At 38.3% G+C, this 17,529-nt stretch overlaps 1 protein-coding gene across 2 annotated transcripts in view; it reads left to right on the top strand.

Moving 5' to 3' along the window:
• PROS1 (protein S) overlaps nucleotides 1–17,175 on the top strand; it is a 29,457-nt gene extending 12,282 nt beyond the window's left edge. Inside the window, exons 8-16 of one of the 2 annotated variants that reach the window (XR_003916433.1) lie at nucleotides 2,832–2,953; nucleotides 5,410–5,528; nucleotides 7,248–7,437; nucleotides 7,910–8,077; nucleotides 9,120–9,288; nucleotides 10,419–10,567; nucleotides 11,460–11,673; nucleotides 14,804–15,116; nucleotides 16,580–17,175. Coding sequence is in view for 1 of the 2 variants with exons in the window: in XM_018089059.2 (XP_017944548.1) it covers nucleotides 2,832–2,953; nucleotides 5,410–5,528; nucleotides 7,248–7,437; nucleotides 7,910–8,077; nucleotides 9,120–9,288; nucleotides 10,419–10,567; nucleotides 11,460–11,673; nucleotides 14,804–14,949 (1,277 nt within the window). In the remaining variant the exon portion in view is untranslated. Of the gene's footprint in view, nucleotides 1–2,831; nucleotides 2,954–5,409; nucleotides 5,529–7,247; nucleotides 7,438–7,909; nucleotides 8,078–9,119; nucleotides 9,289–10,418; nucleotides 10,568–11,459; nucleotides 11,674–14,803 lie in introns of both variants that reach the window. The other variant, XM_018089059.2, reaches the window with a different exon arrangement.
• The last annotated feature ends 354 nt before the right edge of the window (nucleotides 17,176–17,529 follow it).

Genomic DNA, 17,529 nt, shown 5'->3' with positions numbered 1-17,529 from the left:
GCGGCGTCATCAGCATAAAGCAGCTCCTGGACAAGATGGTTTAAGGTCTTGGTGTGGGCCTTCAGTCACCTTGGGTTGAAAAGGCTTCCATCAGTACGGTATCAAATGTAGGTACCGTCCTGATCCTCGAGGTCTGCCGTGGCCCTTTGGAGCATCATGCTGAAAATTGCAGTTATAAGGATGGAATATTTGATATCAGTCAATAAATATCCCTAACTCAAGACAAGCTATAGTAAAAGCAATTAAAAATACTTATTTGGCAAGTTAGGGAGATTTATCAGGAGATAATCACCAGAAGTGCAAACTGTGCTTAATCAAGCTGTCTCAAGAAACTACAGAGATTGTTTTTATCAGTCTGTTTAGGTGCTTATTTAATCCTCATGGCCAGGAGCTCAGTCTTTATCCTTTATATGTCCTTAGATCTCAGATATTGGAAAGACCATTTCACTGAGGTCCCTGAATTCCATTTTATGTAACAATCATCTAATCCTTCCCAGAAGTATCTGCTTATGTTAGAAAATAACAGTATTACAGTGAACTGATCTCCATTCTAGGCTGGAAATGACAGCATGGCAGTTCTCTAAACGATTTTTTTATAAACTCTAAACATTTAAAATAAAACTGTTCTTAAATATAAAAAAAAAAGAGCTATGAAAAGAAAAGAGCTGCACCAAAAGCATCTTTCCTGAAATGAAAATCTGTAATTAAAAATTTCCAGACAAAGTTCTGTAGCAATTTCAGCAAAGTTGAAAAATATTGATAGCCAAGTAGGAAGAAGCCATTCATACACAGACCATAATAAAATAACATCTGAAGTGTTGAAAGTATTTGCATAATTGTTTTAGAGTGTGTTTTATTTCTCTCTGTTTGTTAAAGGTTTTGTTCAGTACACATCAGAAATTAAATTTCAGTTGTAGGACAGCTATGAAAGCTCTTAGAGTTTTACAATGAAGAGGAGTTGTCTACATTGCCAGTTTGAGAAAAATATATCAATGACTGGTTTTTGTATTTTAGATGCTACCTGTATGTTACTGCTCGAAAGGACACAGAAGTAGCGTCTTACTGGCCATGAATCTTTTGCTCCATGACTTTTCATGCAGGTTTCTTGTCAGCTCTTTGGCCAGTTACTATGGGATTAAAATGCTACTGACAATTTTATGTTCCCGTGTGCACCAAAGTGAGAAAAACTTCTTAGTCTGATTCTCTCTTCTCTCAGTATTTTCTTCAGATAAATTCAATTTGATGCAACCCATGTAAGTATTGCTTTTCTAGTGGAACGTGGATTCCAGGAGGTTGCAAGATGAGGATGTTACAATGAGAAGTCTCACCTCCTAGAAGGAGATTATGCTGCTAAGCTTTTAGACCCTGTTGTAACCACATTGAATGAGTCACCAAATCCTTTCTGAGGACAGGATTGTTCAGACTGACAGGAATGCTAAGTGACATTAGCTTTTCATTGTCATATTGTGTGTAGGTGGCCAAATTCAATTCTGGTTATTAGAAAAAGTGAATTTACATACATTTAGGCACACCTATCTCTGTGATGACAGATTCTATTAGACTGGAACAGAAAAGGGTTTGTTGTCTTTTTTTCCTCACCCATTCCTGGGAGAATGTTGCTGCAGTTCTTCATGCCTGCTGGAGATGGGAGACATATGAGTGGAAAATATCTGAACAGTTTTTTGTTTCATAGTAGCCATACAATTTTAGACGCATAATTTGATTATCTTTTTCTCACTTTTGCAAGTTCAAACACCCTGCCAAAAAAAATAGGTAATGGAAATTAGTAAGTACACTTATTGTGCTAGAGGGGTCTATCTTGCAGTCAGGAGAAGTGAACTCATCTCCTAAAGGATGAAGGTTTTCTCTTCCCACATGAGTTGTCTAATGCACACAAAATCCTGCCTCCCCATATCCATGCATCACCATATTTCCTCTCTCTTCCTCCAAGCAACAGGAAAAATAATTTAATATTTAAAAAAATCCCAGCATAGTATAAAACAGGTTTAAATGCATGCATTGGTACAAAATTGTTTATTCCCACTAGGTGGGCCGTTTGTTTCAAGACAAATGTTGCAGTTACTTCAATCTGAGGCTCCAAATCCCCCTCATTAGAGTCTCTTGTCAAGGAGAGATTTTGTTTGTTTTTATATTAGAACTGTAAAAGTTACATTGGCCTTTTACACAGCCTTTCATTTTAAAGTTATTTGTTGTGTACAACCTGCTAAATAGAAAATGAAGTTCCTTGAGTTGATGTAGCTTATTTGCAGTTCAAATCAGACTATTGTCTCCACAAGCAGATGCTGTTTGAAACTCAGCTATTTATGAGATGATTGTATTTTATTTTAAAAGGTATTTTGCCCTGAGATTATTTTGGTTTTATATCAATAAAGCAGGTCCTTTCTTCACATACTTGCCATATATGCTCTTAATATTAAATCTAAGCTCTCCTGATGTCTTATAGGGAAAGGAAGAGATCTGCCCCAGAATGGCATTTCTGCCATATGTGGTGGTCATTTATGAGGTCTCTTTCACTACTTCAGCCACATTACAGCTCAGCTTCTTAGTGCCTCACAAGTCAGGCAAAACTGTCTCCAGTTCTCCACACCAGGGCTCTGTCAGATCAGCAAGTCTTATGCACCCAGCAGGTAATTCTGGATTGTAAATTTTACAGAGGAGATAGCCATGAGCATTAGTTTAGCCTAGCAGCAGTCACCTATTGGATTCCTGTTATTCCAGAGAACCTATTTTGTCCATTATTCCACTAATTTATGTTAGTTTATCAGTCTATGCCATGGATAAGTCTTCCTGTATGCTTTCATTTCTCCTAGATATTGATGAATGTGCTGAAAATATTTGTGCTCAACTCTGTGTAAACTCTCCAGGAAGTTACAGCTGCTATTGTGATGGCAAGAAAGGGTTCAAGCTCTCCAAGGACACGAAGAATTGTGAGGTAAGACTGTGCTATGCAAAATTCCATGTGGGAAATCACAAAATTGGGTATTTCTTGATGACAGGATAAATTAGATTAAGGCAAATGGGAAGCTATTTGAGAACAGATTAAAAATTACTGGAGATTCTGATCTATGGTTTGGCTCACAAAGCAGGCCTGGTAGGGATTTGGATGCCATTCAGTTCATAAATGCTCATTTACAGGAGTCCTGTCAAAAGAAACTTGCCTTAGCCAGTCATCTTTATTCTCTGCTGCTTCCAAAATAAGCCTCAGCTTTCTCCTCTCAAACGAGTAATTTCTGTTCAGCCTGCTCCGAGACAGAATGTTCAATTTGTCCATATGTTCCCAAGTTTTCCTTAGACTTCACAGAAGTTTTCCTTCACTATTTCAGAATTACTCTATGCTTTGCCTGTTTGGATTGAAAAAAAAACCGCACTGGGTTGTTTTCCACAGTTCTCATCTGCCATAGCCAATCGAAGAACATCCTGCAGCCAAAAGTGGCTGTTCTTGCTCAGTTTGAAAATTTACACTTCTTAGTAGCAGAAACTTTGAAACTCCAGAGGATCAGAATTCAAGGATTCAAGTCCAAGGATTTTTTTGTGTTCTCTGTATACTTTGAAAGGTGCAGGCAGGCTGAGACTTGTTATGTGAAGGGAAATCACATGACAAGTGCCAACAAAAAAACCACCTCTAACAGAGTCTAACAAAATTTGGATTGAACTTCAGGAAAAAGATCTGACACGAGTTCTGACATCTGTGTGTTAGATCTTGTTTGTACTTTCTGAAGTTTAGTATCTGAACAACACTTGGCAGTAATTATATTTCATTTTGCTCCTCCTTGAAATGGTAACATGTAATGAGGCTGGTAGATGCTCTTATTTTTAATACTGTAGTTCAAATGTGATTAATTCTCTATCTGGAAGTTAATTTCATGCCTTTTAATTGGGGAAAAAGAAAAAGTTTAATCAGCTGAAAATAAATGCAGTCTAAAGACTAGTGATACCGGCAGGCTTAAAATGAAGTAACCATAAAATTCAAGATGAGCACCTCTACGTTTAATGGAACTGCTGCATTGGAAATACAGAAGTCAAAGTTTGGGAACTGCATCGATAACTTTTACAGGAGTACAGCATTTCTTGAGAACAGAAAAGTTCTCACACCTATTCTTGATCATTCTGTTCTGTAGTACTACTATTCTGCCATCATATAGAAGACAGTCATGGGCTGTTTTTAGGGATAAGGTTAGATCCAGATGACTTTTAGACTCCTACTATGAGACTTTTTTAGACTCCTCAGTGAGGCAGGTACTTTAAACCCCATTCTGGGACAGTCTTCCCACCTCTCTCCACACACACAGCCTAATTTCCTGAACCTGAAGGAATCAGTGTTTTACTTTTAAATGAAATCGTACATATTACTTAAGTACAAAATTACACTTTCAGAAGATAAGTCAATAGTGCCTTAGAATGGATACCTGACATTTCTTTACTGAATATTTTCCTAGTTTAAACTTGCACCACACAAAATAGATATTATTCCTGAATAGAAACATCTTCGTTTAAAACATCAAGTGGATGAATACCTGAAGGAATAAGCACAATTTCCCCCCTGCCATTGCAACTATGATTACTCACATTGACTTTGGCAAGAGCATTAGGATTAATCCCAGTTTTACGTACTGTTTGTAGTTGCCACAAATACGTAGAATTTTTTACACTTTCCCTGATAATGTAGTCTTAAGAGGTTCATAGTCCCACTATCAATCCTCAGAAATATTAATTCAGTGCTATTCAGTAGGAATTGTGGTGTTGCTTTTGTCAACATTCCTTTCCAGAGCTCAAATAGGACAAGTACATTCAAGGAACAGTCAAGATAGAAACATTTTCTTTTAATCTGTTATTTAATCCACTTGTAAATTGTTACTTTTTATTCCAGGTAAATGATTCTAGTAGTACTAGAGATCATTCAGCTATGAGTAGCTGTAAATCAGTATTGATAAAGAAAATAAAATCACCTATTAATTTTTTAATGCAATCTTCTCAAGACACAGCTCTGACCCATTCCCTTCTAACACCTGATCAGGTTTAGATTCTACAGAACTTCAATAATGGAGCTTGGCAGGACCCCCAGTATGTGGGTGTCAGACATCCCTGATGAAAGGAAAGCACCTTATGGAAGATTTGAATTCTTAATTAAAATACTAAATATTTAAATAGTAGTTTTGATCCACCAGAACTGTGTTCCAACCTGTGTTATCTTCCAGCAGTTTAAATAATGGACATTTCAAGCAAAAGCAAAACCACACCACTTCATTTGTACATAGGTATTCAAGTTTTAAAAAGCCCAAAAAACTAGAGGTAAGCCATTCTTTAAAAAAGTACAGGCCAGAAGCCAACAGGAGTTGCTTCATAAGCTATCACAATGCATTAACAGTTTTTTTTCTCTGCCATTTTCAGTCTATTACTGAGTGTATCCCACTGAACCTCGAAAAGAATTATGAACTGCTTTATCTGGCAGAGCAATTCATAGGAATTCCTGTCCTCTACTTAAAGTTTAAATTGCCAAATGTCACAAGGTAAGCATTATTGTTTATAAAAGTGTGCATTGAAATTATGGCCATCTGTGTTCATTAAGGGTTTAGAAAGAGTGCATTGCATGCATAAATTATATCGCCCCCTGCACAGTGGCTGAGATACCTTTGTATGAAGAATGAATTAACCCGGGTTCCTGCGGATGGCTGTGAATAACTAAGTTGGAGTCTTCAGGCAACTACAGTCCCCATTACCAGTGCTGCTGTAAGGGAGAGGGTATGGGCTGGGAAAAGGAGCCCACTGAGATCCAGAACTGAGTGGTGAAAAGGGAAGAGGATTGAGGGCAGTTAGTTTAATAGGCAGTGGGTCCTCTTGGTTTGTGGAGAAGAGAGCAAAAAGATTGTGGCTTTCTCATGACAGAAGCTTCCTCTGGAGGAAACAGCAGGGGCTGGGGAAGGAGGGAGGTGGTGATACAGATACAGGAAGGCATTTAAAATTATCAACAGAAAATTCAGAGATTATAGGAAAATAAATACTGTACAGCTCCTAGTTGTATATGGGAATGCCTTCAGTTTGGATGTTGCTGCTACTTCACATCTGCTCTGGGTAGAAGCTGTGGCACGCTCTGCATATACTGCTGAGAAACAAAACCAAGCCAGTGCTTCCTTTTGCAGTGTGTTCCAAGGACAGCACCTTGTCTAGAGATTTTCTTTACAGCTGTCAGAGCAATTGTTAGTGCGGGTGACCCCTTTATTACTTGTGGACTTCTCTGCTGCAGCAGCTGAAATTGCAGCTTGACTTCCTGACAGAACAATTTGAAGGTAACAGCAGCAGCAGCTGTTGAGCTGGTGATCCCCAGAGCCTTACAGAAGGACATAAATACTGAGAACTTTTTCCTGTGCCGCTGTTCCAGGTTGGCCAGGCATTAATGCTGTCCTGAAAGACCTTTCTGAGGTGATAGATGTTTGAAGGTGTCCTACTAATGTCTGTGTAAATACACGACGGTTCTCGGTGCGGGTCTGGTGGGGCAGCTCCATCTGGTGGACAAGGAACAGCACTGCGAGTGAAAGCCACCCAAATTGATTACAGATGCTTTCAGCAAGTCCTGACTTCCAAATGCTTTGCTTTCCCCTTTCATCTTTAATCTATTTTATCCATTCCCAAAGCTTCAGGAGATACAGTTTTTTACTATACTTCTACTCTCTTCTCTTGCACTGTACAGGTTCTATAATGCAAACTCTCATTTTGCTACATATACACGTTCTGCCAAGATCCAGATAACAAACCCTCAAAAATTAGAGAATAGCATATAAAAGGCAGCATAACCAAAGCAAATTGCCAGTTTACAATCGTTGTAGGACAACACTTGGCAACCCTTGTACTGAAGCACATCATTGCTCTTATATTTTGTCTGCATCACATCCCCACAAAACACAGTGGGAATATTACATCCATCTTATTCAAGAGAGTGGGATATCCTTCACATGTAAAGCTCATAGTGGATTTGGGAACTGAACCAAGGTTCTTTCAAATCCCAGCTCAGCCTGTTAATCTGGAAACTTTTCACTGGATTCGGGTGAACAAGGCTCACATTACACTCTGCTTTTGACTAATTCTGTGCAAATATCACAACTCCTCAGCTGCAGAGATACCAAAAGGTTAATATCTGTGAACTTTTTTTAACCCTGGTAATGGGTTATTGTGGGCTGTACAGTATTTCATGTTTCCTGTCTTCTTATTAAGATTCCTTCTTCACAACTCAGGTTTACAGCAGAGTTTGATTTTCGGACATATGATGCAGAGGGAGTTATCCTGTATGCTGAATCCCTTGACAATTCAGCATGGATATTGCTGGCTCTTCGTGATGGGAAGATTGAAGTTCAGTTCAAGAATGAATTTGGAACAAAAGTCACCAGTGGAGGCAAAGCCATTAATGATGGACTGTGGCATATAGTAAGTTGGGTTTTCTTTTCCCCTTTCCTTCCTTTAACCCACTATGGAAATATTCTGTGTTTATAAGTAAAGTAGGGAGAAACTAAGCAATCAATAAAAGACTAAAAAACATGCACTCACACCCTAGATTTAAAAATCAACCAAGAAATGCCCAAGAATGCCTTACATCAGGAAATTGTGTTGCCTATTTACAATCAAGAAAGGGACAATCACCACAAGCTGTCAACATAGCAATTATTCTTTTTAAATATGAAAAAGGAAGTGGCAGAATATTGAAAAGTGTGATTGCATGGTCAAGTTCATAGTTATTAGATACTTTGTGTATAGAGCAAGTTTTACATTTGCTAGACCAAAATCCATTTTGTTCTTCAAGCCTTCCTCTCTGAGATGAAAGGCGTGGCTCACTTACTCTATCTATAAATAGCTACATTTTTTTGTGTGTATATGTCTAATTATTTGTATCTTATTCTAGATATCAGTTGAAGAACTGGAGCACAGCATCAGTGTAAAAATAGCTAAAGAAGCTGTGATGAGTATTAACAGCCCAGGAACTCTTTTTAAACAGTCCCAGGGTTTCCTGGAAACTAAGGTGTACATTGCAGGATTACCTCGCAAAGTGGGCAATGCTCTTGTTAAGCAGGTAACTAAAATGACAAGACTAATATTGATTGATACTGTTCTGTTTGTTCAGTTTTGTATTGTTTACTTAAGAGTCACAGAGGAAGCAAGTTTGGCATGGAACCCATTTAGGAAATGAAAATCTGGTTATTGAACCACTGTTTTGAAAATAAGAGCTTTGTGTTCTGTCCTCAGTAAGTTTCAGTTGTAAAAACACAGAGCTTTTGGTCTAATCTTTCAGGATTCTGTAACCTGTTTCCTAATGAAGCTTTAAGATTTCCTAAATCACCACCACTTCTGCTGAGAGGGCATTTTGTAGTGATTCATGTTTATGGTGCTGGCTTTTGGTAGGCTCTGAGTGGGTGCAGAATTTACTGTGCAGGCAGCACAACGAGCTTTCATTTTTACTGGGTTTTATAATAGCCCAGGCTGGTGAAGCCCTATGATTCTTTCAGTCTTCTAACCTCAACAGCTCGTGCTGGGGATGGGTTCAATCAAGTTGCAACTGTCTGCCTTGCAGTCCAGGAGCCCTCAAACTAGTTGGCAATCTAAACAGAGGCAAAAGGGAACTGTACACCTTTTTATTTATTTAAAAAAAAACTATTTTTACTCAAAAGTCAGGCAGAAAGAAAAAGTATGAAACAATACAATGACATCCCCTTATCCAATAGAGAGCAATTCCAGAAATTTCTTTGTGTTTTGGTATAAGAAAAAGATGAAACTTCAAACAAGTAACAGTGCTAGTGATCATTGTCTTTCAGCTACAGAAAAGCTTCCAGCCTTTTGTTCAGGTCACAACATGAGCTTTAAAAGTTGAAGGAGTCTATTTTTGTACAGATCACTGGCATCAAAGTGGGAAATGGTAAATCAAAAATACCTTTGGAAGGCTCAGATACTAAAAGCATGCCTTTTGTTTTCTCCCAGCATCAGTGCTATAGCCTATGGCATTGATAAGACTATTACTAACTACACAGAAGTAAGTTGATATGTAAAATAATGCCTTATTTTTAACATTTTTAAAACAACTTGGAAGGCAAACACCTAATGCTGCAATTCTTCTACAGATTAACCCTCGGTTAGATGGCTGTATTCGTGCCTGGAACCTGATGAATCAGGGACATTCAGGTGTAAAAGAAGTTATTCAAGAAAAACAAAGCAAACACTGTTTAGTATCAGTGGGGAGAGGATCCTTCTACCCTGGCACTGGAATGGCAGCATTTCAGATAAACTATAGTGAGTATTTTTCTCTCCTTATATTTGTTTTGCTGGGCTAGTAATGGAACTGCTGAATTGTTAAAAGAAAGAAAATAAGAAAGGACACACAAACTAAGCTAAACACCACTGCATCCACCAATGATTCCCTTAGCTTCTGTTAGAAATTTGCTTGAATGAGCATTCTGATCCCAGTAGTGTCATTTATTCAATTTCTGGAGTGCTTTACATTCAGGAGCATATTCTTTATTTGCAAAGGATGGACACTGTTGAACAACACATTCACTTTACAAAGATTTAATTCTGTCCCCTCTTCATCAGTGGGGAAAACAAAAAGTTGGAGATCTAGAAAAGGATCACTGACAGATTTGTATATGCAGTTTTGCTCCTCAACAAACATCCTGTCTTGAGACTGTAAGTGCATCTCTTGCTCCTTCCTGAACCCAGAACTTCCTTACCTGACTTCCTGCCTTAACTTTAAAATTTGCAAGCCAGAATCTCCTTGTGCACACTTGAAAGCCCAAATCTCTTGGGCGTTGTCCCAAATCCTGTTGTCATTATGCTCTTTCCCATCCCAAATGGTGTGCTACCCTTCAGCCCCAATAGTTTTCATCCCAGAACTTGCTGTTCTCTCACAGTTTTAAATTCCCTAGCACACTTTACAAGATTTCTCCAGCATTTTATATTCTGTGCTTCCAACCAACTTATATCAGTTTCCTATGCCACCCGAGTTGTAAATGTAAAAGGGTGTGAGAACTGCCAGTTTTTCTTGGCTGTAGTTTATGGGTAAATTGTTTTTTTGGATTTAATTTTGAACTGACCTCTAATGAACGTGGCACCTGTTACGTTCCGTGTTAGAATGGAGAAGGTAGCAAAAAAAAAAACCCAAAACAAACACTCCAAAATTTCATAAGCACAGAAGATCCAGGATTAAAAGTTAGGTGGGTTTTGTTTTGTTTTTTTTTTTTTTTGCTTGGGTTTCTTTAGACTTACAGTTCTTTCTATAAGTTCCAAAGTTCACTGGTTTTTTTTCTCGAGATTAATACTAATTTTTCCATACCGAGCAGGAGATTAAATACTAATTTTTAGCACTGTATTCATTTTTCATTACCAGATGGATTTATTAATTTCTGTTATTCTTTTTAAAACAGATAACCTTGACAGTGCTGAAGATTGGCTAATAAATGTGACTCTGAGTATTCGCTCATCCACAGACACTGGTGTTATGTTTGCCTTGGTTTGTAATGAAACAGTGCCTCTTGCATTGTCCATAGTGGACTCTAACTCCTCTGACTCACAGGTGATCTTACAATTATCATAGCAATTAGTTGCATATAAGTCTCACATCTCGGTTTTGTCTCACTGAAATTACTGCCCCATTTGTGAAAAATCAAGCTACAAAAGCCACTCACATATACTTGCATGGTAGCCTGACTTAATATTTTGAAAAGGATTTATATCATATAGCGATGTGCAGAAAATATATTTCTATCAGAATATATATTTCTATTAATGACTGATTGATGTGTATTAATATATTCTGTTAATGAAAATATAATTGTATTAATTATGTCCGCTACATTAGATTATGTAATATTATGTAAGATCCCTTACATCATGATTTCTTTAATCTTTCCTTCTTTAGCCTTTCCTTCCAAAGGCACAAAGCAGAAAGGGGAATATAACAGTAGCAGAATGATGATGATATAGTAATGGCATCGTGTTAGTTTGAATTCATAAACAGATTTTGTTGTCCTTAAGTTTCCATTGACAGCCATTTACATCATCTAGAGCTGTCCCTTGAACATCCCAAGCTAGATCATGATTATATTCCATGGCTAATCCATGCTTCTGCCCTAAATAAGAGCCTATGGTGAACACTTGGTTACCTTTAGAACTGTAGTGGTACTACTTCTGCCTGTAAGTGAAACGGGATTTCACCTCAGAACCATGGCCAAAGATGTTTTACAGTGAACATTCTCACTTAAAAATTTAAGAATGGCATTTATCACCAAAAGTGATCAAACACATCAACTTTGGTAACTTTTCCAGGTGAGGATACCAGTTTTTAATAGGTGGGTCTAATATTTCCTGTTCTTCTACTGTCAAATATAAAGTGCACCAGAACAAAGTATAAGTATGTGTTAAAGTTAAATGTGACATCTTTTGTGATCTACCCTTCTTCTCTTTAGAAAATCACTGTGACCATTGGAAACATCACTGTTGCACACCTGGAATCAAAGAAGTTGTGTACCCCCAGAAAGGTGCAGGTTGGACTTTTAGTAACCAAACAGGAACTTGAACTGTCTGTGGATTCACACACAGACAGAAGCAATTCAGAGCACCTGTCTGTCCTGAATCAAGCCATGATGGCAAATGTTGTCACTTACTTGGGTGGGCTGCCAGGTAAATTCTGTTTGTTTTCATTAATTTGTTTATTTGTACAAGCCTGTTTATATTCAGCTTTACTCAAGCTAGGAAAAGCCTACAATTGTAAAAAAAAAAGATGTGCTTCTTGTTTCATCCAGCTTTTAAGGGAACCTGCTTTTCAACAGTAGCATTTTATGGCCCCTTAAGACCTGGGTTTCTCTTTAGATGTTTTTAGTTTGGAAAATGTCTTCATTTTCGAGTTGGGAAGAAATGGGCATTGCATACTTCTGAAATGCCACCAGCTGGCACAATTTAGAGACTACATCATGCATGTGGGAAAACCAGGCATTTGTCAGTAATTTAACTGTCAGAAGTGCAGAAGTCAGAAATACGGTTTCAACAATTGAACTCTGGCAATAGATAACTGGAAATCTTTGTGTTGAAACAACAGATATTTTGTTTAAAGGGAGCTACAAGTGTAGTGCCAGTCTTAAGACATGTACAAGGATTATTTGGTACAGGAATTGTACACATGCTTATCTATAAAGTAGTTTGACTTCGGGGCGAATCGAGAAGTAAAATAGCATTGCCTCAAGTGAGGAATTTTCAAAGCCTAAGATACTGAAACTTGAAAATTGCCAGAGGAAAGATGCCATGGTTACAATGTTACTACTGTTAGAGCCTTTCCATGTCTTCTATTATTTTATGGAGAATGAGTCACAATTCCTAAGAAAATTCCAAGGGTTTGACCAACATGTTTGGAATTGACATCCATTTTACATGTAGGCTGCAGTGTTACAGCACTGCCCCAGATACTCAGCATCTTTATTTTCACCGTGTTTTTCTGCAGAAGACAAGGATGTGCAGGAGTAAGAAGAGGGAAGGGAGTTATCCATTAGATATGATCTCTTTAGGCATTTCTTCCAAGGTAGTGTATTTTTTGTAGTTCCACCCTCAGACTTGCATGTCAAAATAGAAGGAATGTGTTCAGGGCAGCATTGCAGGTACCACGGCCTGTCTGAGATGGTGGGCCCCTCAAAATCCAGGCCCATGTGTTGTAATTTAATTGTTCTCTACAAGTCTTCACGGGGCCCCCGGGTTCGATTCCGGCCAGGGAAAAACTGCCCCGGACAATGGAGCTGGTCAACCCTGTAGGGCCATCCATCTGAGAGAAGGTCACTCCAAACAAACCCACGTCCTGAGGACCTCACTGCCACTGTCCGAGCTCGCTCGGCCCCGGCAGATGAACCTCAGGATGAAAGGGTGGGCTCAGTTCAGCACACACTGGGTCTCACCTAAACAATCCACTGCGCAGGCTCCAAGGGGAATGACCTTCCCAAATCTTCACTCGTGAAGACTGGCCATACAGGTCTTCACACACTAGTAATCAAGAATGTAACAAGGCACCAATTTTGCCTTGAATTTTGTTTTTGAGTGGATCCGCAATATCTTGGAAACCAGATAACCAGGTGAGTTCAATTCAAATGTAATGTGTAGAATGAGAAGAATGCACTAATGGTGCAGCGCTGTCACATACCACAGGAGTGTTTTTGTAATACCTGCCTGCTTTTAAAGGAGAGATGAAGTCAGTATTCACTTAGTAGAGGTGAGTCAGGAGGTTAACTGAGCCATAGCAACTAAGATTCCAGTAATTTCTTAGACCTCTTCATTTTTGGGATATGTATATTATTCTTTCTAGTACATTGCCAGCCACAAAGCAATTGGTGTCTTAAGAGTTAAGATCTTTGGTTTGGGCCATCCCAAATAGATAAGAAGCAAGTATTAGTTACTTACTGCTCCTTAAAAGTAATCAGTTTTAAAAGGTATCTTCAACATGCAAATTAACAAAACAAACAAAAAAACCCCACCCTCTGTACCAATAAAAAGTTTCTACTTAAAGGTGTCAAAAAAACCCAACAAAACCCCTCATGTTATGTGAAGGAGGCTCTTCCACAACAACCTCTGTTACCAAAGAGGGAAAAAGTAGTATAGAAAAACTAGTTCAGGTCCCTCTGTACAGCCATTCTGGCATTTATTCATTCTGGTTCACCTCTGAAAAGCCTCTGGGCTTACTGGGCAGTATAAAAAAGGTAGGCAGGGGTCCCCACACTGAGCTACAGTGCACAGAACTGTGTGGTTAAATTGTGCATTTCATGAAGACCATAAGTCCCTCACTTTGATACACCTTTCTTCAAACTAGTAAGTGTTGGGAATATGCCTCTGTTAATTAATTCAGTGGAACCAGTGCAGGCTAAATGAGATTTACACGGTTCTATATCAGCAGACATGTTATCATCACTGGTGTAAAAAAAAAAACCCTAGGACTATTTGTTCAGTACCTCAGCTTACAGCAAAATAAAATCATAAGGAAGCAACATTTGTTCCTCAGATGATCAAATCTGTCTCCTAAGGAGGAATAGGGTGATTAACATCTGAAAAAAAAGAGATGATGCTTTTGAGATCAGCTCCTGGTCATCCTCATTCTAATTGATGAAGGTGTTCTCTAAGCTTTGTAACCTTGTAAGAATCCAGTTGTACCCTAAGACCTCAGAGTAATGCCTGCTTGATTTTGTGCTTAACATGCTGTTTCCTGGAAGCATATCCATAGTCTGGTGCTGCCAAACAACACCTAAATGAGTAGCAGACAAAGTGAGTCTTTTACAGGGAATTTGAATTTGCAGTAAGGAAGCAGTAAAATGTGAGGTTCCCAGGGGTCCCCAGTTGAGAACTGGCAGTTTTGAATCTAGAGTAGCTTTCTGGCAAGAGCAAGACAGTTCTTTCTGTGACCTCTAAGCCCATAAACATCTGTTTGTGCATCAGGACAAGAACAGCAGACTCCAGGAAACAAACCACTGGTTCACTGTTGTTAATACAGGAAAAGCTACTATGAAGAATATTCCTGTAGTTTGGTTTCTGGATGAGAATTCTAGTGGATATTTCAAATTTTACTGACCTTTCTCAGCTTTACTAACTTTATCTTGATCTTAAAGAAAAGGGGAAAGAACTAAAGTGTTTCCTGACAAATTGTTCTTGTCTGATGACTAAATTTAGTCCCATGTCTAAATAATGAATGGAGAGTGGAGTATTCCCCGTGTTTTTTGTAATCTGAAAAATACATATGAATTTGCATGCCTTGGCCTAATAAATTGAATGTGCTTTTGTGCAGATGTTCCTCTGGGTGCTACACCAGTGACTGCTTTTTATAATGGCTGCATGGAGGTGAAGGTCAACAACAGGCAGCTGGATCTGGATGAAGCCATTTCCAAACACAACGACATCAGATCTCACTCGTGCCCACTGATTATGCAGTAACCATTCAGATCTTAATTTAACTTTTTTTTCCTTTCAGATATAATTTGTGTAATTAGTCTCATGCCATAATAAAGCCTGCATTGTTTTATGCAAGATGTGCCAGGGAAATAGTGTGTTTTTCCTCCTTTTTATATAGAATGGAAGAAAAATCCCCTCTCTGTTCAGAGGTAAAGAGACAATCAAGATGAAAATTCTGTAAAATGTTCCTTTATTCATATCAGTGGTAAATCTTAAAGCTAGATTTATCTTCCATGTTCATACTATGTCCTTGGCATATTTAGCTTGGAGAGAAAGCTTAGGAATTTCCGTTTAGAAACAATTTTACTTTTCATTTTTCATGTATCATCACAAAGTTACAAGTTGAAAATCATTTCAATGTATTGGAATCTAAACAAAACTTTTCCGAGCATAATGTGCAAAGAAAGATCTCTTCAGGTTTTGTAATATGAGCTTTTGGTAAAGGAAAAAAATATCCTGGAATCCATAGCCCAAGCTCTCTGTGAATATGTTTACAAGTTGTATTTATACTGGTAAAGCAACTTCAAAATGGAAATCTTTAAGTAGCTCAATTTTTGAAAATATCTTTTGTTATACTGTGCCAGCTTTAATTCTTCTATCTTTAGAACCCAGCTTTAGATTTTTTTTTTTTAAGAGTTTTGGATCAGGTTAGGTAATTTAATTTAAAGTGGGTTAAAATACACCTAGGCAGTTTTGGAAAGGAGAGGAAGTGGCTTGAAGGAAGGAGCTCTAATCTTCATCACAGGACATCAAACTGAAATTTGCCAAGTGAAACTGAGAAATTGTGGCAAATATTTCTTCTATTCAGGACAGATCCAGCACTTCTCAACATAAGCACAGTCTGACGCTCCATCATATTCTCTTTATTTAGGTCAACCTTGCATTCACAGAGCTCCGGCATAGATTTATTTGGGAGCTGTGTTTCTGACAGCCTTAAAAGCCCAAGTTTTGCTGGTAACATCAGAAAGTAAAGCCATATTCTGCTCAGCCAACTTTAATATACCAGCAGGTAATTAGAAAAGTATTGCTTTCCTCAGGTGTGCCAACTTCAGGCACTCCTAATATTTTTTTAACATCCTTTGAGTGTTCTTTCCACTTCCAACCTCATTTTCACACAACCACAAGCCTCCCTGTGCAGCTCACCTAGTGGTTTTGTTAACCTCAAACCAAATAAATAGCAAGAGAATTGCTGTGAGCTATGGATGTGCACTCTCATCCATCAACCAGACATTTATCTGCCAGTATTCTTGACCTGAGGTTTGCTTTCCACACTTGAGACACTGAAGTGGAAATACGTGTACAGAAGGATGGATTGTGACAATATTCATTGTGAGGGTTGCCTTTCTCCAGAGATATTCTGAGTGACATTAGTTAGGTTTCTTCCATTGTGGAATGCTAACCTTAATACATCAGTATTGCAGAATCTGTGCCCATCTTTCAACATTATTGCTCTGTCTGAAGTTATTGTTAAACTTCACTTCCCACTTGTGACATGTAAGACAGGATTTGCTCCAGCTTTCACACCAGTACAGCCTCTGAATCTGTCCAAGCACTGGTTCATATGTAGCTGCTGACACCCCAGGGCTACTGGCCACTTTTTTTCCCTTTCTAGGATGGTAAAACAAGCTTTGATTTCTCCTGACTCCGTGGAGGAGAGATAACTTCAGGAGAATATCCTTCCCTGCTCTCTCACCATCCCAGCACACACTTTCTTCACGTGGGCCCAAGCCGAAAAATAACTTGGCTGAAGTAAGCAGGTTTTGCAAGCAAGGCAGAGCTGAATTGGGACTTTTGACATCAAATGTGGCCACTTTGTTTATGGTATCTCAGCAGCACCCATTAATTCTGGGAGGCTCTTCGGTCAGGCTCTGCCTTGCACAGCAAACACAGGAAGTATGAGATGAGGGATGCAAAGTGTCAGCAATGTTCTAAATGCTTATGCTGGCATGGGAACAGAAGAAAAGGTTGGGGGTTTTGGGGGTTTTTTTGCTGTTGTTTGGTTGGTTTTTTAGGTTTTGTTTGTTTAAATGTAATAAACTGTATAGAAATGAAAGAAAAAAAATCACTTTCTCACACAGACTGTTTCTCTTTGTTTTCATGCAATAATATCTTAGGGTTTTGTAGTTACAATGCACTTCTTTTTTTAAATGTAAAAGTGCCTCCCTATTGTAAGAATTAAATAAAGCAGCATTTGCAAGTTTCTATTCATTTTAAGTTGTATTTGCATATCTTTGTTCATTTTCACTGTGCAAAACTTGTTCTGGTGGTCAAGTGGCTCAGTCAGGAGATTGTGATCATCTTCAGCATCAAAAGAGGTGGCTCAAATTAATATGCTCTCCAAATAGACATCCATGCTCTCTAGATAAATTTTTAAGCTTTAATATTGCCTGAGGAAATTAAGCTTTCCTTAAAACTACATCTGGAGAAAAAGATGAGGGAAAGTAACCAAATTCCTGTATTTTCTCCTTCATCAGATGTATTTAATTCTATTTTTAGGCATAATCATTTCAGCAAGGGCCACTCTGTGTTTATAAAGAACAGCTGGACCTGCTCTGCATTTTC

The sequence above is a fragment of the Manacus vitellinus genome, unplaced genomic scaffold (genome assembly GCF_001715985.3).
Source record: "Manacus vitellinus isolate BGI_N305 unplaced genomic scaffold, ASM171598v3 scaffold_113_pilon, whole genome shotgun sequence".
Taxonomy (NCBI): domain Eukaryota; kingdom Metazoa; phylum Chordata; class Aves; order Passeriformes; family Pipridae; genus Manacus; species Manacus vitellinus.
This window is presented reverse-complemented; position numbering and strand designations above follow the sequence as displayed.